The sequence below is a fragment of the Nomascus leucogenys genome, chromosome 10 (assembly GCF_006542625.1).
Source record: "Nomascus leucogenys isolate Asia chromosome 10, Asia_NLE_v1, whole genome shotgun sequence".
In the NCBI taxonomy this organism is placed as follows: domain Eukaryota; kingdom Metazoa; phylum Chordata; class Mammalia; order Primates; family Hylobatidae; genus Nomascus; species Nomascus leucogenys.
Window position 1 is genome coordinate 90,137,583 of NC_044390.1, and position 25,409 is coordinate 90,162,991.

The window sequence follows — 25,409 nt, forward strand, 5'->3', positions numbered from 1 at the left end:
TGCAGTGAGCTGAGATCATGCCACTGCAGTCCAGCCTGGGCAACAGAGTGAGACTCCGTCTCAAAAAAATAAACAAACAAACAAACAAAAAAACAACAAAAAAACTGTAGAATATGTTTATTTAATTTTTAATGATTTTTTGTGAGACAAGGTCTCATTCTGTCACCCAGGCTGGGGTTCAGCAGCATGGCCTCTGCTCATGCAACCTCTGCGTCCCAGGTTCAAGTGATTCTCCCACCTCAGCCTGCTGAGTAGCTGGGATCATAGGTGCACCACCACACCCAGCTAATTTTCGTATTTTTCATAGAGACGGGATTTTGCCATGTTGACGAGGCTGGTCTCAAACTCCTGAGCTCAAGCAATCTGCCCACCTCGACCTCCCAAAGTGCTGGGATTACAGGTGTAAGCCACTGCGCCCAGCCAAAAACTATAGAATATATGAATCCTAATGTAAACTGCCAGCTTTGGATGATAATGAGGTGTCAGTGTGGGTTCACTGACCATAACAAATGTACTGGCTGGTGTGGGATGGTGATGGTGGGGGAGGCTGTGTGTGCTGTGGGGAATGGGGGTTATGAGAACACTCTATACTTGCTACTCAATTTTGCTGTGAGCCTAAAACTGATCTAAAAAAAAAGGAAATCTATTAAAAGTGGTTAAAATGGTAAATTTTGTTATGTAGATATTATCATAATAAAAAGAATGTTCATAGCAGCTTCATTCATAATATCTTTTTTGTTGTTGTTGAGACGGAGTCTCGCTCTGTCACTCAGGCTGGAGTGCAGTGGCGCAATCTCGGCTCACTGCAAGCTCCGCCTCCCGGGTTCACACCATTCTCCTGCCTCAGCCTCCCAAGCAGCTGGGACTACAGACACCTGCCACAATGCCCCGCTAATTTTTTGTATTTTTAGTAGAGATGGTGTTCCCCTGTGTTAGCCAGGATGGTCTCGATCTCCCGACCTCGTGATCCACCCGCCTCGGCCTCCCAAAGTACTGGGATTACAGGCGTGAGCCACCACGCCCGGCCTCATTCATAACGTCTTTAAACTGGAAACAGCGCAAATGTCTGTCAGCTGTAGAATGGGCCAATGACTTGTGGAATGTTCACTCAAGGGAATAGAAAGCAGTCGAGAAAAAGAACAGGGGCGCTTCTATGGGGGCTGGAATGTTCTGTTTGGGATCTGGGTACTGGTTACATGGGTTTGTCCAGTGCTCTATGTTGACTTTTTTGTTTTTGTTTTCTGAGACAGAGTCTCACTATGTTGCCCAGGCTGGAGTGCAGTGGTGCAATCTCGGCTCACTGCAGCCTCCGCCTCCTGGGTTCAAGCGATTCTCATGCCTCAGCCTCCCAAGTAGCTGGGATTACAGGCGTGTGCTACCATGCCTGGATAATTTTGTTATATTTTTGGTAGAGACGGGTTTCACCATGTTGCCCAGGCTGGTCTCGAACTCCTGACCTCAGGTAATCGGCTGGCCTCAGCCTCCCAAAGTGCTAGGATTACAGGCGTGAGCCACCACGCCTGGCCTCTATGTCAATTTTTAAAGTATGTGTATATATACACATATACAGACATACACATATGATTGCACATTCAAATACATATATTCACATACACATATACATACCACTCTGGAATCAAGATACTCTAATTCCGGAGCGTTCTAATTCTGGTCTGCTACTCACTAGGTTTATGACTCTAGACAGGTTCCTGTACCCACCGAGCCTCAGTTTCCTTATCTGTAAAATGGGGATAATAATACCTTAAGCAGTCAACAAAGATATATGTCAGTGCTGGCTGGCAGCACATGTTGATTCAGTACTTGCTGGTAAATATTTTTCTTGCTGCTGCTCCCTTTGGTGACTGAGCCCAGAGTGTCTGGAAGGAGGAGAGGGTCCATGGAGAGGGCCAATCTAAACGATAAGCAGGCCGGGCGCGGTCGTCTCAGTTCTAGCCCAGCCTGGCCAACATGGCGAAATCCCGTTTCTACTAAAAATACAAAAACTTTGGGAGGCTGAGGCGGGCGGACCACGAGGCCAGGAGATCGAGACCATCCTGGCTGACACGGTGAAACCCCGTCTCTACTAAAAATACAAAAAATTAGCCGGGCGTGGCGGCGGGCGCCTGTAGTCCCAGCTACTCGGGAGGCTGAGCCAGGAGACCGGCGTGAACCTGGGAGGCGGAGCTTGCAGTGAGCCGAGATCGTGCCACTGCACTCCAGCCTGGGCGACAGAGCAAGACTCCCTCTCAAAACAAACAAACAAAAAACAAAAAAATTAGCTGGGCGTGGTGGCGCGTGCCGATAATCCCAAATATTCGGGAGGCTGAGGCAGGAAAACTGCTTGAATCCGGGAGGCAGAGGTTGCAGTGAGCCGAGATCGCGCCACTGCACTCCAGCCTGGGTGAAACTCCATCTCAAAAAATAAATAAACTGATAGGTAGCACACGCTCATCTTGCAAACTGCTGCAAAGGGAGAGGGGGTGAGGGTGGGGTGGGGTGCTGCATGTGCCAGGCCTGCCTGGCGGCTGGCTGGGGAGCCGACCTGCCCTGGGCCTCGTAGAGAAAAAGGGCAGTTAGGCGGGTAATGAACATTGATCTGGGGAAATGGATCCTTTCCTAGATAGCAGGGCCTCTCACTATCGCTGGGCAATCAAGACGACTGTAAAACGTTAAACACCTTCTCGGGCCGGGCAGCTCTGCACGAGAAAACCCCAAATCCCACATACTCCCACCACTCCCAGAAGGCCTGTGGTGGTGAACTGGGGAACTCAGAGGGCAGGCTGTAGGGTTCAAACGCCATATTTGCCCCTTACTGGATGTGTGACCTGCGGCGGGTCCCTGTGCCTCTCTGGGTCTCAGTTTCCTCATCTGTAACATGGTGATATAATAGTACCTAGCTCAAAGGTTTAATGCTGGTAGATTCCTGAGCAAAGGTCCGGAGAGAGAAGAGGCTCGGTCTGCAGGAGTTGTCATTTGTTGGCCGCGGTGAGACCACGCCCCGTCGCCCTCCCACACCTGACCCCGCCCTCCCGCGTCCATTGGGAGCGCCACCGGAAGTAATGCGAGACGGAGCGTTTTAGCGGAGACACTCACTGGGACAATCTGAGGTAATCCAACAGACTGTGGCGGAGGGACCGGAAGCGCCAGGCAGGGACCCGGGGTAGATGCTAAATCCAAACTGAAACGCACAGGGCTGGATGATTGAAGCAGCAGCGGGAACTAGTCAGACCTCCGAGCTCTTTAAACTATCTTCAGCCTTCCCCGTGGGCTCGGCTGGTTCTCCACGAGCTCCGAGCAGAAGAGGGGCCGGCGTTTAAGTCAAAGGCCTTGGGGCTCCGAGTCCCTCCCTCTCCCCGTCCTGTGAAGGCGCGACCCAGTTCAGCTGTCTGTAAAGTGGAGCCATTAGTCCCTGCCTCGTGGTGGGAAAACTGGGAGGCGGAACGAGGAGGCCGCCGGTCCCAACCCGGCCCAGGAGCATCTTTCTGCGCAGACCGTTTCCTGGCGAGGTGCGTCTTCGTCCTTTTCCGCCCTTGGGAACTTAGAGCGGCCCTTTGGCCGCTGGTTCCGCGCCTCCCGCGGTTGGGGGCGTGCCCAGAAGTCTCTACGGAAGCTGGCAGGGCTGTGGGCGCTTCACTATGGCGACGGTGGGGGCTCCGCGGCGCTTCTGCCGCTGCGCCTGCTTCTGCACCGAGAACTTGTACGTGGCGCGCTATGGGCTGCACGTGCGCTTCCGAGGCGAGCAGCAGCTGCGCCGGGACTACGGCCCGGTGAGTGGCCGCTGTCGTCCCTACGGAGCAGTGGGCAGAGAGGGGCAGTGGAGGAGGGAAGTTCGTCCCCAGGGTCGTTTGCTTTGCGCACGGCGCGCACCGCATCCTCAAATACAAGAATGACGGCCTGTTTGTGCCTCAGTTTTCTCACCGTAAAGGGGTAATAGTATCTCCCTGTGAGGTTGTGAGGAAGGAATGAACACGCATATAGGGTGCTTAGGACAGGGCTGGGCTCAGCTTGCCGCCTCATAGCAACACCAGCCCGGAGCCCTGTCCTGAGCTTGATAAGGTTGCACAGTTCATTCTCTCCATGATCCTTTGAGGTCGGGGCTCCTCTCCCCATTTTAAGCAGGGGAAACTGAGGCTTAGAGATTCGAGGGACTTCCTCAGGTCATACAGTCATGTTCAGTGTTCTTTCTGCTCCCAGATCCTGCGCAGCCGAGGCTGTGTTGGCGCCAAGGACTTCCAGCAGCTGTTAGCAGAGGTACCAGTCCCCTGTCCCTGCACAGCTCCTCCTCGTTAGATTTGTGTCCGCAGCTTGAGGGGTCTCCTAGCCTCAGTCCCTGATCCCTGAAGGGTCACTTAGGCCCTCACTTTCCTCCTTCCTGCCCCCCACTCATCCGTCCACACCTGGGTCTTGGCACCAGGAGAGAGAACGGGAAATGCTAAGTTGCCTAGTCATGCCGTTCTTAACAGCTCTGCGAGATAAGCACACGCACCACCCTCATTTTGGATTGAGAAGCTGAGGCTTAAAGAGGGATCACTTGCCCAAGCTTTTACAGCAGGAGCAGATGCGATCCCAGCCACGGCTTCCAGGCCCCTGGGCTCCTCACACTTTACCACATACCCCACAGGCTGCTGCCAGGGCTGCTGCCCCGCTCCCTCCTTCTCCTTGCCCTGGAGTCAGTGGTGGGAAGCTTCCCAGGAGAGTCCTCAGCAACCTCTGGAACACAGGACTTGGCCATGACTGTCTCCTTCCCCTATGTGGGCCCAGATGGTTGAGGTACATCTAGGGGTTCTCATCCCAGCCAGGCTCAGGTTGGGGCAGCCTGAAACAGGACGGGTCTGCTTCTAGAAGTCCCTTTCAGCTAACAGTCTGGAACTTGCAGTTGACCCAGATAGATTCAGGAGTGTAGGCTAGACTTGGCTTCCAGCCTGGGCCCTGTCTGGCGTTCTGGGCTTCAGTTTCTTCATCTGTACAGTGGCCTCAGGAGGATGGGAGGCCCCACCTGGTAACAGCCCTGTGCTACCGCAGCTTGAGCAGGAGGTGGAGCGGCGGCGGCGGCTGGGGCAGGAGTCAGCGGCTAGGAAAGCCCTCATCGCGAGTTCTTACCATCCGGCACGGCCTGAGGTCTACGACTCACTGCAGGTACCAGCCAGCCAGAGTGCTTGAAGGCCGGTACTGGAAAGAGGAGGTAGCATCCAGGGCTGGGGGGGCTGCCTGCCCCACAGCTGGTGTGTTTTGCCCCCAGGATGCAGCTCTGGCCCCCGAGTTTCTGGCAGTGGCTGAGTACAGCGTGTCCCCAGGCGCAGACCTCAAGGGCCTTCTCCAGCGGCTGGAGACAGTATCGGGTGAGGTCCTGGCCCTGAGACCTGGCAGGACCAGGGAATGGCAGCCTGGGAAACCTGGGTGTGGGATGCTGGGGTCCCTCCAGCCACCAACTTTGCCTCCAAAAACCAAACCAGCAGGAGCTGGAAGGGTCAGTGGGACCAACCCGCCAGGAGCAGGACATCTGCATTCATTCATTCAATACCTGCCATGAGCCTGGTATCTTCATTCTTTCCTTCACCCTTCCTTCGTGCCCTCATCCAGCAAATAGTGGGTATTTGTGTCATGTGTGGGACAGCTGACACACTCAAACAGGGCTGATCCAAGATCTTAAAGGGACCATTGAGACAGGTATGGGCAGGGTAAAGGGACCAGTAAGGAATGGCAAAGTCCCGTCCCCCGGGGCTGGCAACAGGAGGGAGCAGTTACCACCTGGAGTTGTGGCTCTGGGCAGAGGCCTGCAGCCATGCCAGACTCCAAGTAGGGCAAGAACTGCCCCACTTCTCCCCTTTGGATTTCCTGCTGGGCTCATTTATTGGCTAAACCCAGCAGGAAATGCTGGGCAAGGGAGGTTTGCGTGTTGTTTAACCTCTGTGATTCAGTTTCCTCATCTGTAAAATGGGAGCAACAGTAACCCCCTCTCTTAAGGCACCACGATGATCAAGTGAGTTAATCTGCATAGAGTGCCTGTCACAGGGCCCGCACGTAGTGTTTGGAAAGTGTTTCCTATTCTTATTGGCACTGATAGCCTGGGCTAGGGGCTCCTGTGGGAGGCAGATACAAGTTTCCCCTCATGGAGCCTGTGCTTTTTGGGGGTCATGGGTGGAATGAATCCCCCTTCTCCCAGCCTGGGGGTGCTCTCCTCATTGCCTTCCACTTCCTGGCAGCTGAGATAGTGCTGAGGCTGTTGGCTGGGGCAGGGCCCAGGCTGTGAGGTGGCCCCATCGTGGGCACACTAGCCCTGCACCCCTGGGCATTGGTGCATCTGCCAAGAAATGTTTAGGTTTCCATTCTCAGCCTGGCTTCTTCCCCCCCAGGGCTCAGCAAGAAAGAACAGCCCCTTCTGGCCTTCCTGCTGGGGGACAGAGGCTCCCAGAGCCACTTCTGAGTTGGGGTACAGACTTCGGTGGCTCATCAGATGAAAGGAGGTGCAGAGAGAGCCTGAAGTTGGCTCTGTGATCCCGGCTTGGCTGTCACTGGCCTGCTGGGTGTCCCTGGGCTACTTCCTTCTCCTCTCTGGGCCTCAGGACCCATATGTGAGCTCCCAGTGCCAGCCCTGTGGACACTTGTGGAGTCTGGGGAAAGGTTCCGGGTATAAGTGGGGGGCATGGGAATCGGCCTCCCCTGCTCCTCATATTGCTTCCTTTAGTCATCACAATAGCCCTGAAAAGCGAAGGCCTCATCCCCATGGCACAGGTGATGAGACAGGAAGACTGAAGCCCAGGCCTGGCTGGCCCACAGCCACATTCAGGCCCACAGACCATCCCTCCTTCCACAGAGGAGAAGCGCATCTACCGGGTGCCTGTGTTCACAGCACCCTTCTGCCAGGCCCTGCTGGAAGAGCTGGAGCACTTTGAGCAGTCGGACATGCCTAAGGGGAGGCCCAACACCATGAACAACTACGGGGTGGGTGAGGCCTGGCCGGTGGCAGAGGAGGGGGTGGCTGGGGTCAGGAGGCAGTGTCGGAGGTGCTGCAGATGGGCTGCCTACCCAGGCTGTGAAAGAAGGTCATAGTGGGATCACCGTGGAGTGGAACCCCAGGGTTGCAGCCCCCTAGTTTTCTTGCTGACCCCAGGAATCCCCTCCCAGGTGCTGCTGCACGAGCTCGGGCTGGACGAGCCGCTGATGACACCACTGCGGGAGCGCTTCCTGCAGCCGCTGATGGCCCTGCTGTACCCTGACTGTGGCGGGGGCCAGCTCGACAGTCACCGGGCCTTTGTGGTCAAATACGCACCAGGCCAGGACCTTGAGCTGGGATGCCACTATGATAATGCCGAGCTCACCCTCAATGTGGCCTTGGGCAAGGTCTTCACAGGGGGCGCCCTGTATTTTGGGGGCCTCTTCCAGGTGAGTGTGTGACCCATGCGGCAGGGCCTGGGGCAGCTGTGAGTGCCCAGGCCTGAGTCGTGCCATCTGCAGGCACCCGCAGCCCTGACGGAGCCCCTGGAGGTGGAGCACGTGGTGGGCCAGGGTGTCCTCCACCGTGGCGGCCAGCTGCATGGGGCCCGGCCCTTGGGCACTGGTGAGCGTTGGAACCTTGTCGTCTGGCTCCGAGCCTCGGCTGTGCGCAACCGCCTCTGTCCCATGTGCTGCCATGAGCCCGACCTGGTGGATGATGAGGGCTTCGGTGATGGCTTCACCCGAGAGGAGCCCGCCACGGTGGATGTGTGTGCGCTCACCTGAGCTTGCTTGGGCCCAGTGTGGGGGTGGCAGGCAGGTGAGGGCTCCGTTGCCTTTGGCTGGGGGCAGAAATAAAACCCCCACAGCCTACTGCACTTGTTGGCTCAAGGCTGTGCCAGCTTCTGGGTCATTCTCTGGGCAAACATGCTGCCTTAGTTCAGGTTTGTTGGAAGCAGAGTCTGGAATGGGGCGTCAGCGAGGGAGTCAGGGAAGCAGGGGAGGGGAGGGAGCAGCTGCGCAAGGAGGTGGCTTCAGAGGACGTCCAGCCTCAGCCGACCCTGCGGAGAGCTCCAGGCAGAGCCCACAGTACCACAGTGTGCCCACACCATCGGTTACTGGCTCCTGGATGAGGGGGCCAGAGAGGAGTGAGTAACTTCCCAGATATTTATCTCCAGGGCAGGGTGCCTTGCAGTAGCCAAGGGAAGCCTCCAGAGACAGCACAGATGTGAACCCTCAGCAGCAGGCATCACCCCCAGTGGACTTGGGTGGGCCACCGGTAGCATCTTCTAGATGGCAGAGGGGTGAATGGCAGGGCCGGGAACCAGGCTGCCCGGGTTCCCATTCTGCTTCTGCCACTTCCAGCTGTGTGGCTTTAGGTGAGCCTTCACCTTTTGGTGCCTTGGTTTCCTCATTTAGCACCTACCTCCTAGAGCTGTTTTGAGAGTCAAATGCGCTGACGTATATAAAGTGCTTTGCAAGAGCCCTTTGTGTTTGCCGCTGTCATTATTGTGGAAGAGTTGCAATTTGGGGGCCCGATTGGTTGAAGCGCACAGCCGCGCTTTTGAGTTACACATTTGAAAGTCGGGGGGTTCCATATTGCAGTCTTGAGTTCGGTCTTCCTGGGAAGGTGGGGCACCAGCCCCATGCCACGTTGCACGGATCAGCTGGAGCAGAATCCCGGCTTCCCTCCGGATGAGCCTGGGGTTCATACCCGTGCTCGCTGCCAAGGTGTCTCTGGCCCCTGCGGACACGAGTTTGCGACCTCTGAGTCACTGGGTGGGCAGGTCGGAAAGACCAGGGCGCCTCAGTCGGGAGCTCGCAGTCGTATGGAGAGGGCAGGACCAGCCGGGGAGGAGGGCGGCGCGCGCGAGGGTCGCCTTCTTCCCAGGGCACCGGGGGCGTGGTTGCTGCGGGCGTGCGCCGAGAGGGCAGCGTTGGAAGCGGGCGCAGCTTCGGCAGACACAGGCGTGAGGGGCTGCGGAGCTCGAGGGCCGGCGCCAGGCTGCAGGGCACGGCCTCGCCCCGGCGCCCCTGCTTGCCTCTGCGGGAGGTGGGCGCGCCCGAGACGGAACCTGGGGCGTCAGAACGAAAGGCAGCGGCGCCGCGCTTCCCAGCCGGACAGCCTCCCGCGCAGCGCCCCGGCCGGAAGCCTCCTAGCCGCCGCTTCCCCTCGGGAAGGCGCGGGGCGGGCTGTCCGGCCCGTAGGGCTGTCGAGGTGGGAACAGAACAACCCCGGGGGCCCCCTTGAGGCGGCGAGGCCGGGAAGGGCGCGGGGCTGGAGGGTAGGAGAGCGCGGGAAAGCGCCCCAGACGCCACTCGCAGCGGACGGCGGCCCGTTCCCAGGGGCTCGGAGCCGGGTGCGCAGGCGTGGGGCGTCCGGGCGGGGGCGGGCCCTTAATAGGCACCGCTGGAGTCGGCGGAGAAACCGGGGTTCCCAGCGTTGGGGGTGGGTGAGGGTCGCTCATTTTCCCAGGACGGTGACGGGTACTGGGCGTCGCGAGGCCCCGGCCCCGCTAGAGCCACCCTTGGAGCCCGCCCGCGGCCGGCCTTGGGGGCTTCGGCTAAGCGCGTCTTCTCCGTCGCCAGCCCGCGGCGCCATGGCTCACGTCGGCTCCCGCAAGCGCTCGAGGAGTCGCAGCCGGTCCCGGGGACGGGGGTCGGAAAAGAGAAAGAAGAAGAGCAGGAAGGACGCCTCGAGGAACTGCTCGGCCTCCACATCCCAAGGTCGCAAGGCCAGCACGGCCTCTGGGGCGGAGGGTGAGGACCACAGGCATCGGGGAAAGGAGGCGCAGCCACTTCCCAGGGAAGTTGGGGCGAGCAGTGGTCGGGGACGCTCAGTCATGCCTCTGTGCAGCCGGGCCTGAGATGTGAGGGCCAGGCGCCGCAGGAGCCGGGAAGGGGCTCCTCTGGGAAGCTCCATCTCTGTTCTGGAAAGCCCCTCAGGAAGCACTCACCCTGTAGACGGTCTGTGCCTGCCCCAGGCCAGAGCAGGGGACAAAGGTTTACCTCTTCCCCTCCTGGCCTTCCAGCCTCACCTTCTCCCTGCATCACAGAGAGAAGCAAGCAGAAGGCCCGGAGGAGACCACGATCCAGCTCCTCCTCCTCCTCTTCCAGTTCTTCTAGCTCCTCTTCTTCCTCCTCGTCCTCCTCCTCTTCCTCCAGTGATGGCCGGAAGAAGCGGGGGAAGTACAAGGACAAGAAGAGGAGGAAGAAGAAGAAGAGGAAGAAGCTGAAGAAGAAGGGCAAGGAGAAGGCGGAAGCACAGCAGATGGAGGCTCTGCCGGGCCCCTCGCTGGACCAGTGGCACCGATCAGCTGGGGAGGAAGAGGATGGCCCAGGTACTGTGCTGTCCAGCACCTGAGAGGGAGAAGGGCCCTTCCCAAGGCCTGGCCACCACCTCCGTGTTCCCTTCTAGTCCTGACGGATGAGCAGAAGTCCCGAATCCAGGCCATGAAGCCCATGACCAAGGAGGAGTGGGATGCCCGGCAGAGCATCATCCGCAAGGTGGTGGACCCTGAGACGGGGCGCACCAGGTGGGGAGCCTTTGGCCTGACTTACACCACAGGGTCTGGGAGTGTTGGCCGAAGATGTGTGCTCTCGGGAGGAGTGGGGCCGGGCGGGGTTCCTGCTGCCTGAAAAAGGCCAAATGTGGGCAAAAATACGGTCACTTGGACTAAGTAGTTGCAGGGGCTGGAAGGGCCTGGAGGAGGCTCTTCAAAGGGCTGTTGTTGGCCCGGCTGAGGCTGGCAAGGCAGAGCCCAGCTCCGCTGCCTTCATCAGGGAGAGTGGGTGAGGCCCCAGGGTCTGTCCACTCAAGGCTGTGCGGCAGGATCCCTGGGACCCCTCTGCTGGCTGCTTGTGGTTCTGCTCCTCTGGCATTAGGGGACCTGCCTATTCCTTGCTGAACGGAGACCCTCCCACCCCCAGGCTTATTAAGGGAGATGGCGAGGTCCTAGAGGAAATCGTAACCAAAGAACGACACAGAGAGATCAACAAGGTGGGTGTGGCCCCTCTGCCTGCCATCCGCCCCCAGCTCTGTTTGTGATGTACCCCTCCTCCTGTGTGCTTTCTTCCCCAGCAAGCCACCCGAGGGGACGGCCTGGCCTTCCAGATGCGAGCTGGGTTGCTTCCCTGAGGGCCCCAGCTGGCCAAGGCCTGTGGACGGCGCTGGCGGCCCAGCCTGGGCAGGCTTCAGGGTGCCAGTGGGAAGCCTGATGGGTGCTGGTGGCCTTTCCCCGGTGGATTGGCCTCTGGCCCAGCCCAGCCTCTTCTCAGGGGCAGAGGGGGTGGAGGATGGGGTCACCAGCCTGCTTGGCACCCCCATCTGAAAGAGCAGCATTTCTTAGCTATTAAAGGCCCCCTGGATAGACTTTCTCTGTTCTGTGGCTTTTTGTACTGAGGGGGAGGGAAGGATGCTACATGACTGCCAGGGAAAAACAAGGGCTCCAGGAGCTTTCGGGCAAAGCTGGGGTGTCCTCTGGTGGTAGTGAGCACAGGCCACACCAGCGCCTGTGCCCTCCTCATCTTCAGGTCAGCCTGCCTGGACCAGACCCCATGCCAGCTGAACCCCAAACCCAGAGAGCTGGCTCTGAAATGCTATGCACTCAGGCATGGAGAGAGATGGCTTCCCCTGCCGTGTTCATTCCACAGATCACAACAGTGCAGAGCCAGGTGCTGGGGCCGGGTGGCCTGTGTGGGAGTCCTGGCTCCCACTGCCCAGCTGTGTCTTCCACTCTGAGGCAGGGAGGCTCACAGCACCCGCTTCACTGGGGTCTGTGAGGGCAAACTGAGTTCCATCCCAGGAAGGAGCTAAAAGCAGACTAGGCCCAGAGTCAGCCCCGCACTAATGTGTTGGCGTCACTGTGAGTGTCACTAGCATTACTGTTCCATGCCCCCATCCCACCATGCCCCACGGTCGCCAGTGCAGTAAAGAGATCCAGAAGGAAGCCTTCCCGCTTCTTTAATTGGTGTAACAGACATGACGTTGTATACAGAGCACACTCAGGCCCAATGATGCGGGGACAGCAGGGACGGATGGGGAGAGTGGGGACACGGCTCACACATGGCCCAGAGAGACAGACGGCACACGGACAGACCAGATGGGAGGGGCTGAGACGTGAAGGCTGTGATGGGGCAGGCAGTGGGACTCAGACCGAGCCAGGGAGGGGTGGGGGGGTCTCTGCTGAATCCCTCTTTAGAAATCAAAGAGAAGGCAGGTGGTGGGGTCTGGGGCCTGGGGGTGTGGTGGGAGTGGGACTAAGGCTTCTATTCTAACAGGCCTGGGGGGTGGCAGTCAGCAAGGCCTGCCTCACCCTTTGGTTATGACTGGTCAGGCCTGAGCCCTGCAGCTCAGCACCCAACTCTGTAAACATTTTTGGTATTTTTAAAGGACATTGCTGTCCCTCTCTTAGTTTCAGAAAGACTGGTGCTTCCTCAAGAGGAGAATGTGCCAAAAAGGAATCTGAAGGGAGGTGGAAAGCAGACCTGGATACAGAAGAGACTTCCCATGGGGGGCAGGCTGCCCACCCTGCCATCTATGGCTGAGGGCCGCTGGGAGAGCCCCAGGGGACTATTGCTGTTGTCCTTGGCATGGCTGGCGGCTGGGCAGGCAGGCGGGGAGCGAGGAGCCGTAGGGGAGCTGCCCCCCTGGGGAGAGGCTGAGCCCACTGCCCACAGGGCCTCCCGGCCTTTATTGCAGGAGGGCCCGAGACTCTTCCAGGTGCTTCTCTGGATGGCTGGTCACCGAGGCAGCAGGCAAGACAGGATGAGGTGGGGCCAAGAGAGGAGGAGGCACTGGCCACAGGGCCCCTGACCGGGGCTGTGATTGTCGGGCCAGGCAACTTCCCGCTGGGAGCAGGGGGGTCAGATATTGCACTTTCACTGCAACAGTTACATGAAAACTTGGTCCATAAAATAATCGTTGCTTTATATATAATGCCTGAAACAACAACAAAAAGCTACATCTTAAATATGAATAAACCCTGAAGGTTCCATCCCTCCAGACATTTTTCTCTGCACAAAATAAATAGCTTTCACTCTGTATAGACCCACTTTTGCAGAACATTTACACGACCCTTTGGCTGTACATATCTACACACGGGAAAAAGTTAACATCACTGTGCACCTCCCCAGCCCGGTCCATGCGTCCCAACATCAGACCCAGGTCAGCCGTAGCTTCTCGGGGACAGAGCCTGGTCGCTGGACAAAGGCCGAGGCCAGGCAGGCTCTCCCACTTCCGGGAAAGCTGAGGAGCAGCAGGGGGGCCGCCGGAGCTGGCCGTTGAGCGCCACAGCCAAGGTCACGCTTGGTGCTGGGGAGAGAGGGCAGACGGTCAGACCCAGCGTGCAGGACAGCATGGTCCTTGTTCAGGCGAGAAATGAAGTCATGGCTGCCTGCCCTGAAGCTGACAAAGCAAGTTGTGGCTTCTTAGATTCGGCATGAAAACGGAATTGGCATTAAAAAAACCGAAGTGTGTGCCCCACCCACCCCAGAGTAGAAATTCAGTGGGATTGCCGGGGCCAGGTGAGGCAAGGAGCCCACGCCTCGCTAAGTGGGCAGGAGCAGGGCCCACGGGACCCAGAACCAGGCTGGACTCCGTCACAGTGCTGGGTGTTTTCAGTGTGGAGGGGCTGCTCTCGGTACTGAAAGAGTTAAGAAAAGGAAGCAGCCAAGGATTGCTCATTTAAAAAAACGTCATAGAAATCAGATTGAGAAGTAGAAAGGCGTAGAAACGTGGGTGGGCAGCCTTGACTGATGGCAGGGAGCTGAAGAGGTGGCCAGGCCTGTCCAGCCCGTGGCCTGAGGCTGGAAACAACACTGGCCTGGGCTCCAGGCGGGGCAGGCAGACAGGTGGGCAGGGGTCTGGGGTGCAGAAATTAAGATACGGCCTTTCTCTCCTGCTTGCACGAGGCTCTGCCGCACTGGAGCCTTCAGTGTGGTTGTAGGTCCTGGGTCGGCAGGTACTGAGTTTCATGCATGTCAACGGGGCTGCAGCCACAGGAGGTGGTAATGGGTCTCCGCTCTCAAAAATCAGTGCAAAACCAGTGAGGTTGAACAGTTGAGAAACTCGAGTTAACAAGATGCAGGCTGGACCCCTGTTGGAGCTGCTACCAAATGGGAGGGGACCTGGGAGTGAAGGTGGCCAGTGGATGGGGAGGTGGCAGGCTGGGCCTGGGCCCACACCTGGCACCAGGACACTTGGAGATCCACGCAGGGCAAAATGTCTGGGAGAGCCTCCCAGGCCAGTCTGAATGGGGAGTTCTGGTCCCTCTGCCATCCTGGGGCTGGTGGTCCCTGCCAGCTTCCATGACAAGCCGGACCCGTCAGGCCCGAGGACATGAGGCAGGGCAGGGAGCACTGTGTGGCGCGGCCCGTGTCCTCCGCAAGGCCCTGGGACAATCTCCCAGGCCCACGTCTGTGCGTGTGCCCAGGCCAGGCCTCCTGGCGGGGCTGGCCACCCTGGCCTAGCACCATGGAGACCCCGCGCTGCACTCACGGTGCCCTACTTGGGGCCCGCGGCCGCCCCCGGCTCCAGGCGGCCAGTTATGGCGCGGCCCCAGCAGCCGGCCGCCACACTCATGCTGCGCTGGCCCCGCTGCTCGCCATCCGCCTGGCTCTGTGTCCGCTCGTGCCGGTGGCTGGGCCCGCTGGGCTGGGCCGAGATGGTGCGAAGCAGGTGGTTCCGGGAGCGCAGGAAGTCGCCCTGGCCGGGCAGGCCGAAGCTGCCCTTGCGCAGCGCCATGCGCGTGGCTGTGTTGCGAGCGGGCCGCGCCCGGTGGCTGTACTTCAGCTGCGCCAGGTGGGCCGCATAGCCGTCCGTGATGAACTGCGGGGTCAGTGAGGGCGGGGCTGTCACAGGCTGGGGCTCCCCGAGCTGCCCGCCTGCACCCACCCCCACAATGCGCCCACTCACCTGGCACTGCTGCTGCAGCTTCTTGGTGGGCCGGCCCACAATGTAGATCTGCATGGGGGACAGGCTGATGGCGCTGTAGACCGCCACGTCCTTGGTGGAGCCATAGGCCGCGTGCACGCGCAGGTGCAGCTGTGGGGAGACTGGCATGGGCACAGGCACCATGATCCCTCTGCCCCCACCCCTGCCCTGCCCCATCCTCCCAGGCCCCACCTCGGAGATGAGCAGCTTCAGGAAGTTGGCCTTGTGCCGCAGCGGGTCATGCACCAGGCCGTCACAGAAGGACACCACGCCATGGGGGAAGTTGTGCTGGGCCAGCCACGCCACCACCCGCTGCTTCTGCATGTCGGGCCGGCCCGTCACGTAGATGATGAGGTAGCCCAGGTCCTGCCAGTGCCTGGGGGTGAGGGGCAGGCCTGGGTGTCTCATGGCCACCCCTTCCTCCCTCCTAGGCCTCCCTGTCTCCTGCCCAGCCAGGGCCCACTTGGGCCATTGGAAACCACATCTCTGATTGAGCTCAGACAGTAACGACGACAATGGTGACAATGACGGTGCTGCAGCAGGCCCTCGGGTGCTCACACCGGGCGGCAGATGCCCCTGCTGCGGTGTCCCTGGCTTACCAGCCTCACTTTCCAGATGCGGGAATTGAAAGCCGACATTGAGAAGTGACATCGCTTGCCCGAGGTGACACGGCTAATAATTGGGGGTGCCGGGCTCTGAACTGAGGTCCTTAAGTCCCAGTGCCCGAGCCAGGCGTCCTCCACAGAGGCTCCCCTGTCCTCCTCCACCTGGCTGGCGGGAGCCCCTGAGCCCACCCACCTTGCTACAGCCCCTTTGTGCCCCTCCGGACCACTCACCGCACCACGTCCACGGCCCCGGCCCGCACCTTGGGGTCGCTGCCCATGATGGACACGCTAGCGGCAAAGGAACCGTCGATGCTGAAGACCACGAACTCTGTGCCCTTGGGCAGCACGGTGATGTAGCTGTCGGCAAACGTGTGGTCTCCCCTGGCAGGTAGTGGGGGTGCTCATCAGAACCACCCAGAGCCTCGCCCTGCCTATCCCGCCCTCCCAGGGCAGGCATATACCTGACCACCATCTTGATAGGGTAGACACCCACGCCCAGGCGGTGCGACTCAGGGATGGTGTAGGAGACACGCCCACTGTTGTTGGTCACCAGCGTATCCAGGTAGAGCCACTCGCCCGAGGGCGGCTGGGTCATGATGTGCACATCCACCTGGGCCCAGCAGGCTGGTCACAGGCTGGCTGTGTCTGGCCTCCCCACCCCCTGCACCCTGGCCAGAGGGCAGCAGGGAGCTCCCCAAAGTCCCTCCATGTTACCCCTACCCGCCATGTCCTTACCTTCTCCCCAGTCAGGGTGACCATGTCCAGGGGCCCATACATGAACCTGCCCGTCAGAACCTGGGGGCCGTCCTCATTGGCGAGGGCATCATTGATCCGGTGGTTGGCCGTCACGTTCTGTGGAGGGAGCAGCAAGCCCAGGTCAGGGGGTCAGAGGGCACTCCGGGTCCCTGTGTTCTGCTCAAGTTCTGTGGGCCTGAGGGGCAGGCTTGAGCTGTGAGCTGCGCAGCCCATGTCTCAGTCTGGATCAGACACGATGGCGTGGCCTTGGAGAAACTAGGAAGCCTTGCTGCCTTCCCTGTCTGTGAAGTGGGCTGACAGCTCCAGCCTCATGGCCCAGGAAGGTACATAAGACTGCAGGCTTCCCTGCAACTCAGTTTCCTCATCTGGACACGGAGGCTGGTGACAGCATGGGGGCCTGGGCGCCTGGGGGACCCTCACCCGCAGCTTCACGTGAGTCCGCTTGCGCTGCCACTTCTCCCTTGGCTTTGAGGGGGTGAACACCGACACTTCCTTGCCATCCAGCTCCAAGATGCTGGAGTTGTCGTGCCTCATGACCTGGGAAGAGGGGACAGGGCAGGCCGTGGGGCAGATGCCACCCTGGGGCTTCCTGCCCTGGGAGGAGGAGGCCCAGTACCCGGGAGCAAGAGGAGCTGTGTTTTGTAGGGGGCGTTCTTCAACCCACTACCGTCTGCCCAGTAGCCCTCAGATCCCTGTTCGTTCACCTGACGAATGTGCAGATATGTTCCCTCCATCCCAATGTCCTGAAAAGCCTGAATACACCCCAGCATAAAGGTGCCTTCGTCTTGCTAGCTCTGTGATCTGATGGGGTTGGAGAGGAGTACCCACTGTCCCCTCATCTGTGAAATGGGGCCCTGTCATGGGTCTTGTCACTCAGGGGCCTCCTGGGAGGCCCCAGGCCCCGGGTACCTGTCTCAGCAGGAAGGAGACCACATCCGTTGACTCCCAGTAGCTGGCGTGGAAGAGGTGAGGCAGAGCCACCGTGGGGAAGGCCGTGAGGGCGTCAGGGCAGTACAGGGCGTAGTCGATCCGCTTCTGGCCCCACCACTTTGCAGCGACTGCCAGGAGGGGCCGTGACTGGGCTGGGGCTGTATAGTCCCAGACAGGGACCCCGAAGGGTCACCTGGCCCCTCTGGCCTGCTCAGCCCAGCACAGACCCCCCCAACCAGCTGTAGCCTAAAGTGAGTCTTCTCCCAGGATGGGTGAGTGAGGCAAGCGGGAGGGAGCACAGGCAGAAGCATGCAGACCCATGACAGTGGTGAGTGCCAGCCCTGCTGAGGGGCTCCTGCGGTTGCGCTGGGGGACCAGTCGGGATCTGTGGGATGGTACCAGCTGTCCGTGGTCCCTTGCTGACTCTGGTGACCCTCTGCCCTGTGGCAACCTCATCGCTGCCCTCTCTGGGCCATTCCTGTTCTCCTATCTTCCCCCTAGGCCTCAAGGCTGGGAAAGGCGGCACAGAGGTGGGGTTACAATTCCTGATCCCCAGGGCAAGGGTGCCTCCCTCCTCACACCTGGGCCACCCCACGAGCCCTGAGACACAGCAGTGTGGGTGGGGAAGCCTGGGCCTCCAGAAGGATGGTCCTGGGTGCATCTGGCTCTGCCACTAGGGGCTGGGCGCAGACAACCTTCCTGAACAAGACAAGCTTGTAAAGTGCCCCCTGAGCTGTCTGTAGGAGGCGCCCAGCAGCAGGGCCTGGTTTATGGGTCCAGGCTTCCCTAGGTTCTGCCCACAGCTTTCCTCAGAGCTTCCTTGGTCCTCATCTGGCCTCATTCCAGCTCTGTGGGGTCCCCAGTCCCCCAACCCACCAGACAATGCCACCAGGTCCCACCTCCTCCCTAGATGGCCAAGTCCTCCCAGCCCAGCCCCTAGCTCCCTGTTAGGCCGAAGCGGGGGTCCAGGTGGGCAGAGCCTGGCAGTGAGGGGTGCTCAGCAGCAGTGACCAGGTAAGAGAGGCCCTGCCCAGCCCTAGTGAGGGGAAAGTGTGTGGGGTGGTACCTTCTCCGATGTCCAGCTCAGGGAGGCCAGGGGCCCTCTCCAGGCCGGGGATTGCCTGCCTGGCTGGAGGTTGGGGGCCAGGGGTGGTGGGGCTAGGGTGGGGCAGGGCGAGCAGGGACAGACGCCTGACGCTGGGGGTATGGCTGAGCGCATCGGGGGCCTCTGAGAAGCAAGAGCAATGGATGGCTCAGCCACGCAGGGGGCGACCGCGCTGCCACGTCTACTAGGGGCCAGGCAGGACACTGGGACAGTGCCAGGCCTGGGGCTATCAAGGGCAGGCCCCTTGGCCCTCCTCACGGATGAACACAGCTGCCAGCAACCCCCACCCCAGCCTCAGCCCCTGCATGGCCACGCTGACCGCAGCTGCGAGAATCCCTGGCCCAGCACGGGGGGCAGCCACCTGGCAGGGACTGAGAAGGGAACCCGGGCTGTGCTTCAAGCACCAAGAGGCTTCATGCAGGAGCCAAGCATGAGGAAGGCGGGGCCCTTCCTAATGCGCCTTCTTCCAGAATCCTGAGAAGGTGAAGCTTCTCAGCCTGGACACTGCAGAGTCTTTGGACTTGACCGGTCTCTGCTGTGGGGCTGGCCTGGGTACTGCAGGTGCCCAGCAGCCTCCCTCCCTCTACCCACCAGGTGCCAGCAGCATCCCTCCCCAGCTTCATCAGCTAGAAATGCTCCTAGACATGGCCAGCAGCTGTCCCCTGTGGGCACAATGGCCCTGGCTAAGTGAGGAGGGTGAGGGGCCTGGTATACTCACTCTGGGCAATGCTTGATGCCGTGTAGCTCTCAGCCATGCCTGACACCTGGCTGGCGATGCTGATCTCACTGGCTCGGCGAAAGCCACGACTGGCAGGGGCAGTGCCGGGCGAGGAGGGGGCGGCATGCTCTTGGAAGGCCGCATTGTGGGTCTGGAGCACATCCGCTGCAGGTGGACAGGGACCAGAGGCCAGGTAAGAGAGGCCCTGCCCAGCCCCGGAGCAGTGGGGGAGCCAGTGCGCCAGGGTCCAGTGTGCACCTAGCTGGAGGCCGGGCAGCAGCTGTGCCAGAGCCACCTGCTCAGGGCCGCGAGAGGGAGGGGCCCAGAGCTTTAGCAGGTGAGGAGGAGGGCTGGGGCAGGGTGGACTGACGAATGGACACAGACACAGGGCAGGGAGGCGTGGCAGCTGGGCTCAACCTCAGTTACCCTCCTGCCCCACACACACCCCTCAGCTTATCTCCAGCACCCCAGTGGCTCCAGGGCCTCCGGAGCTCAGCCTGGCCTGACCTGACCCACAGCCCACAGCAGAAGCAGCGGCTCCACCCAGGTTTGCAGGGCGCTGACAACAGGTGCCATGGGTGGCTTCCTGGGGATGCCCTGCACATGCAGAGCACAGAGAGAGGCAAGCCCTGGGCGTCCCTCACACAGGCCACAGCCAGCAGCCCCTGATGGGCATTTGGGGACAAAGGCAGGTGCTGGGAGCTCAAGCCAGGCTCACCCAGGCCCAGGCTGAAGACAGGACAGAACAGGGAGGATGGGGCTCAGCCAGACAAGCCACACCTGGACGGGGTACAGGAGGTGCCTGGGTGACCTCAGAGAGTGAAGGAGTGGGCCCTGGGGAATCCAACCCCTCGCTGGGACCGGAAGCTTCCCCAGGTGAGGGGTGGGCCCGGCTGGCTCAAAGCCTCAGTCTGCTTCTGGCAGAGCCCTGGAACTGTCACTGACTTGCTGTGTGGCCCTGAGACGGCCTCTGCTGTCTCTGAGCTGCTGCGCCCCTTTGCTTTGGGTCTGCCCTGCCTCTGGCCCACAATATGCAGGGAGGAGGCACTGACACCAGCTCCCCAGGGCCGTCCCGCCCAAGTCTCTGTTCCTCACCACCCAGGTCCCATGAACTGTGAGTGGCCAAGGAGGGCATGGGTTGGGGGGTGTCCCTGAGGACTGGGTCAACCAGCGAAGCAGACGTCACCACGAGCAGGGGAGGGTACACACACTCGGCACAGCCCGGGCGGGGCCCGTCTTGCCAGGTGGGCGCGGGAACAGGCATACTGGTTTCCAGGAAGCCGTCCCCGTGGGGGAGAGGGGCCAGGGGGCCGCCCTCCAGGACCAGCTCGGGGTTTCTCTGCACGGTCTCGACTGGAGGCAGACGGGGAGAGAACAGAGGACAAGAACAGACACTTGCATGGGCCATCCAGACACGCTCCGACACAGAGACTCAGGGCTCCTCGAGGACCAGGACATGACAAGACGCTGGGACACACGCTGGGGCAGGGGTCGGGCCAAGCCTACCTGGACCTCCCCTGCCCCAACCCATCTCCTGCACCCTGTCTCGGGGCCAGCCACCTGCCATGATGGGACCCAGCCAACCAGGCCCCCTACTCAGTGAGGGTCCCTGCTGGGTCCTTAGCTCTGTCTCTGCTGGGATGGAAGCTCAGCTGTGGAGAGGGGAGTCTGGTCTTGTTCTGCCCTTTCCCTGCTCTGGGGACCCTGGAACAAGGCCCTGACCTGTGTCCTCTGAAAGGTGGGAACTATCATTCGTGCCTCACAGGGATCAGTGCGGAGGGATGCACCACCCCCGCCACCCACCCCCAACAGCTGTCCACCTCCGAGAGGCATTCAGCAAAGGCTGTCCCTCTCACCTGGGGAAGAACCACGTGGCATGGAGGACCTAGGAGCCAGGGAGCCACGCCTACCCCACCTTCCCCTAGAGGAGCGGGACGGAATGTGCCTCTCACCCAGCAGCGTGGAGCAGCCGTCCCCCAGCGGGTAGCGTTGGTAGCGGGGGACGCTGAAAGGCGGCAGGGCGTGAAAGCGCCGTTCCAGCAGCGGCTCCAGGCGTGAAGCTGAAGGGTCCGCGGGGTGGAAGAGGTTGTAGACTTGCTGGCAGGCCGGCCGCAGCTGGAAAACTGGGGGTGGGGGTGTTGGCTGCAGAGCTGGGGCTGGCCCTGAGGAGCAGGGGCAGGGGTGGGAAATTTGGGAACTGGGCACTGGGTTGTTAGGGATAAGACGGCGGGTGTGTCTCTATCCATTTAGGACCTGTTTGGGTCATTGTCACTTTTCTGTCTGAGACAGGGTCTTGCTCTGTCACCCAGGCTGGAGGGCAGTGGTGTGATCTTGGTTCACTGTAGCCTCAGTCTCCTGTGCTCAAGTGATCCTACTCCCTCAGCCTCCTGAGTAGCTGAGACCACAGGTGTGCACCACCACACCTAGCTTTTTTATTTTATTTTTTGTAGAGATGGGGTCTTGCTATATTATCCAGGCTGGTCTCAAACTCCTGGACTCAAGTGATCCTCCCACCTGGGCCTCCCAAAGTGCTGGGATTACAGGCATGAGCCACCACACCTGACCTCTAATTTTTTTTCATTGCAAAATTTATAATGATTGTGGTAAAAGGTGGTTTGCAGTACAGAAGAGCATATGATGAAGGGCACATGGTGGAAACCCCTTCCACCCCAGACCTCCCTGCAGCTCCAGCTCACCTTGCGGGAGCACCACCGAGTGCTGGCTAAGGCAGCCCTGCCCTGCCTGTATCGGAAAATGTTTCCCCTTCTGTCAAATGGGGCAGCAGTTCCAACCATGTCATGGAATTAAGGAGATCATGTGAATGCAAGGTTGTGTTAATTATTAGTGCTGTATCTCACTTTTAGAGGGACATAAACTGGAACATATGCTATGCCTTCTGAACTTTGCCTTTTCCTCCCGCTTAACACAAAAAATGTTGGCATCTTTCACGTCAGCACGTGTAACTTCTCTTTGCTCTTTTTCAGTGGAGGCGGGTACTCCACTGTGTGGTTGTGCCAGAATTTATCTAACCAGCCCCCTCCACATAGATGGACATTTAAGTTGGTTCTGGTTTTTCACAATGACACATAATGTGACCACAACGGCACTGCCCGTAAGTCTCCATGCACCTGTGTGGGACTCTGTGGGGCTATTCAGAGCCTGCAGTGGATGGGGCACAGGGATGCCCTTCATGGGGCTGCCTTGGTTGTTGGGGTCCCCTTAAAGCTACCCATTTCTCTTCCTGGCAGTGCTGAAGTCGCCAGTTTATGGAAGGGGAAGGGGCTTGGGTGCTGAGTCCAGAGGTCTGCATGTTTTTTTCTTTTTTTTTTGAGACTGAGTTTCACTTTTGTTGCCCAGGCTGGAGTGCAATGGCACAATCTTGGCTCACCGCAACCTTCGCCCTCCCACGTTCAGGCGATTCTCCTGCCTCAGCCTCCCGAGTAGCTGGGATTACAGGCATGTGCCGCCACACCCGGCTAATTTTGTAATTTTAGTAGAGACAGGGTTTCTCCATGTTGGTCAGGCTGGTCTCAAACTCCCGACCTCAGCTGATCCGCCCACCTCGGCCTCCCAAAGTGCTGGGATTACAGGTATGAGCCACCGTGCCCGGCCAGGTCTGCATTTTTAACCTAGCACTTGGCAAGCATCTAAACCTCTCTGAGCCTCAGTTTCCCCCCTCTGTCATCTGGGGGTGTAACGTGTTGCTACTCTCAGGATTGTGTGGCTCCTGGAGCTTTGCAGGCTGAACCCAGGGTACAGGGCAGGGACTGCTGCTCCAATGACGCCCAGCCGCTGGCCTGCCTTCCCTGGGTAGACAGAGACGCACAGGCACAGCTGTGGCCCCTCCAGGGCTGGGAGCCCACTATACCCAGGAGGCTTTGGGGATGCCTGGCCTCTGCATCTCTCTCTATGGGAGAACCTTGGACCTGGGAGGCTGGGTCTGTCTCCATCTGACTCTGGGGTGGTGCCTTCTCTCCCTGGACCTCAGCTTTCCCATCTAGGGGTTGAGCCTCAGCTCCCACAGGCACCCCGGAGATGAAATGAAACAGCAGGTGTCATGGACGGCCAGTGACTGAGCTGCTGAAGCAGGAGCAGAGGATAGCAAGGGACCCTTGGTGGGGAAGACAGGAAGGAGGGCAGAAACAGGCCTGGGACGTGGCCATGATCTCGTCACAGGGGTCCACTGAGACCCCCGCCCCCGCACCCAGTGCATGTACCCCCCATCCTGCCCCTGCTGGGCTCTCACCATCCAGGGCTGGGATGACAGTCTTCCTCAAGGCCAGGACCAGCCCCAGCGGGCACCCGAAGAGGAAGAGGTCAGTGATCTCAAAGTCAAACCTGCCCAGGGCACCTGTGCCGTCCAACATGGTGGAGCTGCTGGAATGGCGTGAGCAGGGCTCAGTCCTCAGCACGCTGGCATGGAGGCTGCAGACCCAAATAAGACTTAGCTGTCATGTGGGTGCAGCTGCCATCATCTGCCACGACACCGCTGGTGGCAGCAGGTCCCAACCTCTCTCGGGGGCCCACTGGCTTCAGGACAGCCCTGAGCTGGACTACCTGCCCCTGGTCCATTCTGCCCCCGACTCTGCCATTCCCCACCCTCACCCTCAAGACAAATTGCTCCCTCAGGCCCAAGATGGCCCTTGGTGTATATGAGACAAGGCACCCAATAAGCCACTTTCTCCTGGGCCCAGACTGGGATCCCAGGTCTCAGGCTGGCGGAACCTCAAGCAGAGAGCCTGGGCCTCCTGTTGGCCATCACGGGGGATGTTCCTCCCTCTTGGAGCCTCTTCCAGCACCCAGAGGCGAGCCCCAGCCCCCAGCCCCGCCCACCTGGACAGGAAGGCCTGGTGCTGCTGGATGGTATCCAGCTCGTAGGTGGATGAGTCGCTCCTCTTGCGGGGCAGTTGCCTTTTGGGGTCCTCGGTGCCGTTGCTGCGGGGGATGTCGACGTTGCTTCGGCTCAGGTGCCTACTGCTCTCCAGGCTGGAGCCACCACTACTGCCACCACCACCACTGCTGCCACCACCACCACCGCCACCACTGGAGCAGTGTGCTGCATTCACCAGGATGCCCGGGGACAGCAGGTCGTTGTCCTGGAATGGCCCCGTGGAGTCTCACTGCCGGGTGGCCGCTGGCCTGACCCCTTCTCCAGTGTCCTAGAAGCTGCCTCCTCCCTCATAACCCCAGGCCCAGCGGCCACTGTCCAGCCGGCCTCTCGCCAAACCAGAGGGAAGGGCCCCTGTTCCCTTCCGTCCTCCCACCCACCAGCCACCCTGGACCTCACTGGTCTGCAGGCTGTTTGCCACTGTGCAGCAGAGGCAGGGAAGCAGAGATGGGTCGCCCATCCCACCTCCTAGGAACCAGACCCCACTGCCCACAGTGCAGACCCTGGTTCAGGCTCATGAAACCACACGCATTCCTAGGCTTGGCCACGTAGCAGCTGTTCCCCTGCCCCCATGCACCTGCCCTGCTGCCTCTGGGCACCTGTGCTGCCAACCTTTGCCCTTCCCATCCTTTTTTGGAGGGGTGAGGGGGGAGAGATTGTGAGAAAAACTGCTACAGCTCTTTCAGGGCCCAGGCACTTCTGCCAGAATGGGCTGGGCTTCCTCAGCTCACCTGCACCCCCAACCCCTCCACAGCCCCTGCCCTGGAGGTAAGCTCTGACAGCAGGGCTGGGGTTCAGGGGCTTGGAAAATGTTTGTTGAATGAACAGAGCTTAACTGGGTAGAGTCCAAGCCAGTTGGACTCAGGAAGTGCTGCCAGCATTCTGGTTGGTGGACACAGCCTGGGGCCAGGTGCAGGAACAGGCAGGACAGTGACCCTGGGGGCATGCAGGAGGCTTCAGGCCTTGGGGACTGTCTGGGCCCCCACTTGGGTACCTGCATGCTGACCACGCTGCCCCGGCGGCTGCTGCTCTGACTCTCAGACACCGGCTGGTTGCTGTAGCACAGGGCATCAAATGCCAGGATGCCCCCGACGCAGTCCCCAATCAGGCAGACCTTGAGGGAGAGGGGCCAGAGGCCTGAGCCATTCACCCACTCGCTGGACTATAGGCTGGGGAGGCCGTCACCTTCCCCCTCAGGCCAGCCTGCCCTACAGGGTCTTCCATCTCCTCCCCTCCCCAACCTCCCCGGGACTCACCTGCCCATTGAAGGTCATGCCCTCCTGGGACTTGATGAAGTCCCCATAGGCAAGGTTGGCTCGCTGAATCACTGTGGCAACCGCCTCCTGGTACTGGGGGGAGGAGGTGGCCAGCAGGGGGAGGGCAGCCAGGGGAATGTGGTCCTGACTGCTGGACAGACAGCCTTCGTCATGGCTGTAGGGGCTGAGGCTGGGGAGAGGGGCCAGTCAAGAGAGGGCAGGCGGCTCCAGCTCAGCCCAAAGGGCCCCTCTCCCCTGACCTGAGTCTCAGCCATGGACTCAGCA

General features: G+C 60.1%; 4 protein-coding genes across 21 annotated transcripts in view; 2 read left to right on the forward strand and 2 right to left on the reverse strand.

Annotated features, from left to right (window-relative positions):
• ABCB9 (ATP binding cassette subfamily B member 9) overlaps window positions 1-3,540 on the reverse strand; it is a 47,186-nt gene extending 43,646 nt beyond the window's left edge. The window contains exon 1 of one of the 2 annotated variants that reach the window (XM_030821577.1): window positions 3,094-3,540. The gene's annotated coding sequence lies outside the window, so the exon portion shown is untranslated. Of the gene's footprint in view, window positions 1-1,626; window positions 1,802-3,093 lie in introns of those variants that run through there. The other variant, XM_030821578.1, reaches the window with a different exon arrangement.
• OGFOD2 (2-oxoglutarate and iron dependent oxygenase domain containing 2) lies at window positions 3,105-7,824 on the forward strand. Of its 5 annotated transcripts, none has more exons than XM_030821581.1 (7): window positions 3,105-3,506; window positions 4,195-4,251; window positions 4,970-5,136; window positions 5,240-5,339; window positions 6,815-6,942; window positions 7,126-7,383; window positions 7,456-7,824. In XM_030821581.1, the coding sequence occupies exons 5-7, from the start codon at window positions 6,904-6,906 to the stop codon at window positions 7,717-7,719; spliced, it is 561 nt and encodes a 186-aa protein (XP_030677441.1). In that variant the 5' UTR covers window positions 3,105-3,506; window positions 4,195-4,251; window positions 4,970-5,136; window positions 5,240-5,339; window positions 6,815-6,903; the 3' UTR covers window positions 7,720-7,824. The 5 variants fall into 5 exon arrangements, with proteins under 5 accessions (XP_030677441.1, XP_012365423.2, XP_030677440.1 ...); XM_012509969.2 differs by having other exon boundaries at window positions 5,023-5,136; XM_003280712.4 differs by lacking the exon at window positions 3,105-3,506 and adding an exon at window positions 3,539-3,767 and having other exon boundaries at window positions 5,023-5,136.
• Window positions 7,825-8,476: 652 nt separating this feature from the next.
• Window positions 8,477-11,306, forward strand: ARL6IP4 (ADP ribosylation factor like GTPase 6 interacting protein 4). Of its 11 annotated transcripts, none has more exons than XM_030821589.1 (6): window positions 8,959-9,151; window positions 9,523-9,660; window positions 9,990-10,274; window positions 10,352-10,469; window positions 10,864-10,933; window positions 11,015-11,306. In XM_030821589.1, exons 2-6 carry the CDS (start codon window positions 9,534-9,536, stop codon window positions 11,069-11,071), a joined length of 657 nt encoding a protein of 218 aa, XP_030677449.1. In that variant the 5' UTR covers window positions 8,959-9,151; window positions 9,523-9,533; the 3' UTR covers window positions 11,072-11,306. The 11 variants fall into 11 exon arrangements, 10 of the variants coding, with proteins under 10 accessions (XP_030677449.1, XP_030677442.1, XP_030677445.1 ...); XM_030821582.1 differs by having other exon boundaries at window positions 9,062-9,151; window positions 9,523-9,693; window positions 9,966-10,274; XM_030821585.1 differs by having other exon boundaries at window positions 9,062-9,151; window positions 9,523-9,693.
• A 573-nt stretch (window positions 11,307-11,879) lies between these two features.
• The window catches only part of PITPNM2 (phosphatidylinositol transfer protein membrane associated 2), a 187,238-nt gene continuing 173,708 nt past the window's right edge, over window positions 11,880-25,409 (reverse strand). Inside the window, exons 12-26 of one of the 3 annotated variants that reach the window (XM_030821592.1) lie at window positions 25,125-25,314; window positions 24,863-24,982; window positions 23,814-24,076; window positions 23,227-23,405; window positions 20,933-21,103; window positions 20,190-20,333; window positions 18,981-19,145; window positions 17,137-17,285; window positions 16,648-16,764; window positions 16,207-16,323; window positions 15,933-16,081; window positions 15,703-15,852; window positions 15,059-15,242; window positions 14,849-14,977; window positions 11,880-14,761 (exon numbers count right to left, since the gene is read on the reverse strand). In XM_030821592.1, coding sequence (XP_030677452.1) covers window positions 14,438-14,761; window positions 14,849-14,977; window positions 15,059-15,242; window positions 15,703-15,852; window positions 15,933-16,081; window positions 16,207-16,323; window positions 16,648-16,764; window positions 17,137-17,285; window positions 18,981-19,145; window positions 20,190-20,333; window positions 20,933-21,103; window positions 23,227-23,405; window positions 23,814-24,076; window positions 24,863-24,982; window positions 25,125-25,314 — 2,551 coding nt within the window. In that variant the 3' untranslated portion in view covers window positions 11,880-14,437. Of the gene's footprint in view, window positions 14,762-14,848; window positions 14,978-15,058; window positions 15,243-15,702; window positions 15,853-15,932; window positions 16,082-16,206; window positions 16,324-16,647; window positions 16,765-17,136; window positions 17,286-18,223; window positions 18,386-18,980; window positions 19,146-20,189; window positions 20,334-20,932; window positions 21,104-23,226; window positions 23,406-23,813; window positions 24,077-24,862; window positions 24,983-25,124; window positions 25,315-25,409 lie in introns of all 3 variants that reach the window. The other 2 variants (XM_030821594.1, XM_030821593.1) reach the window with 2 other exon arrangements.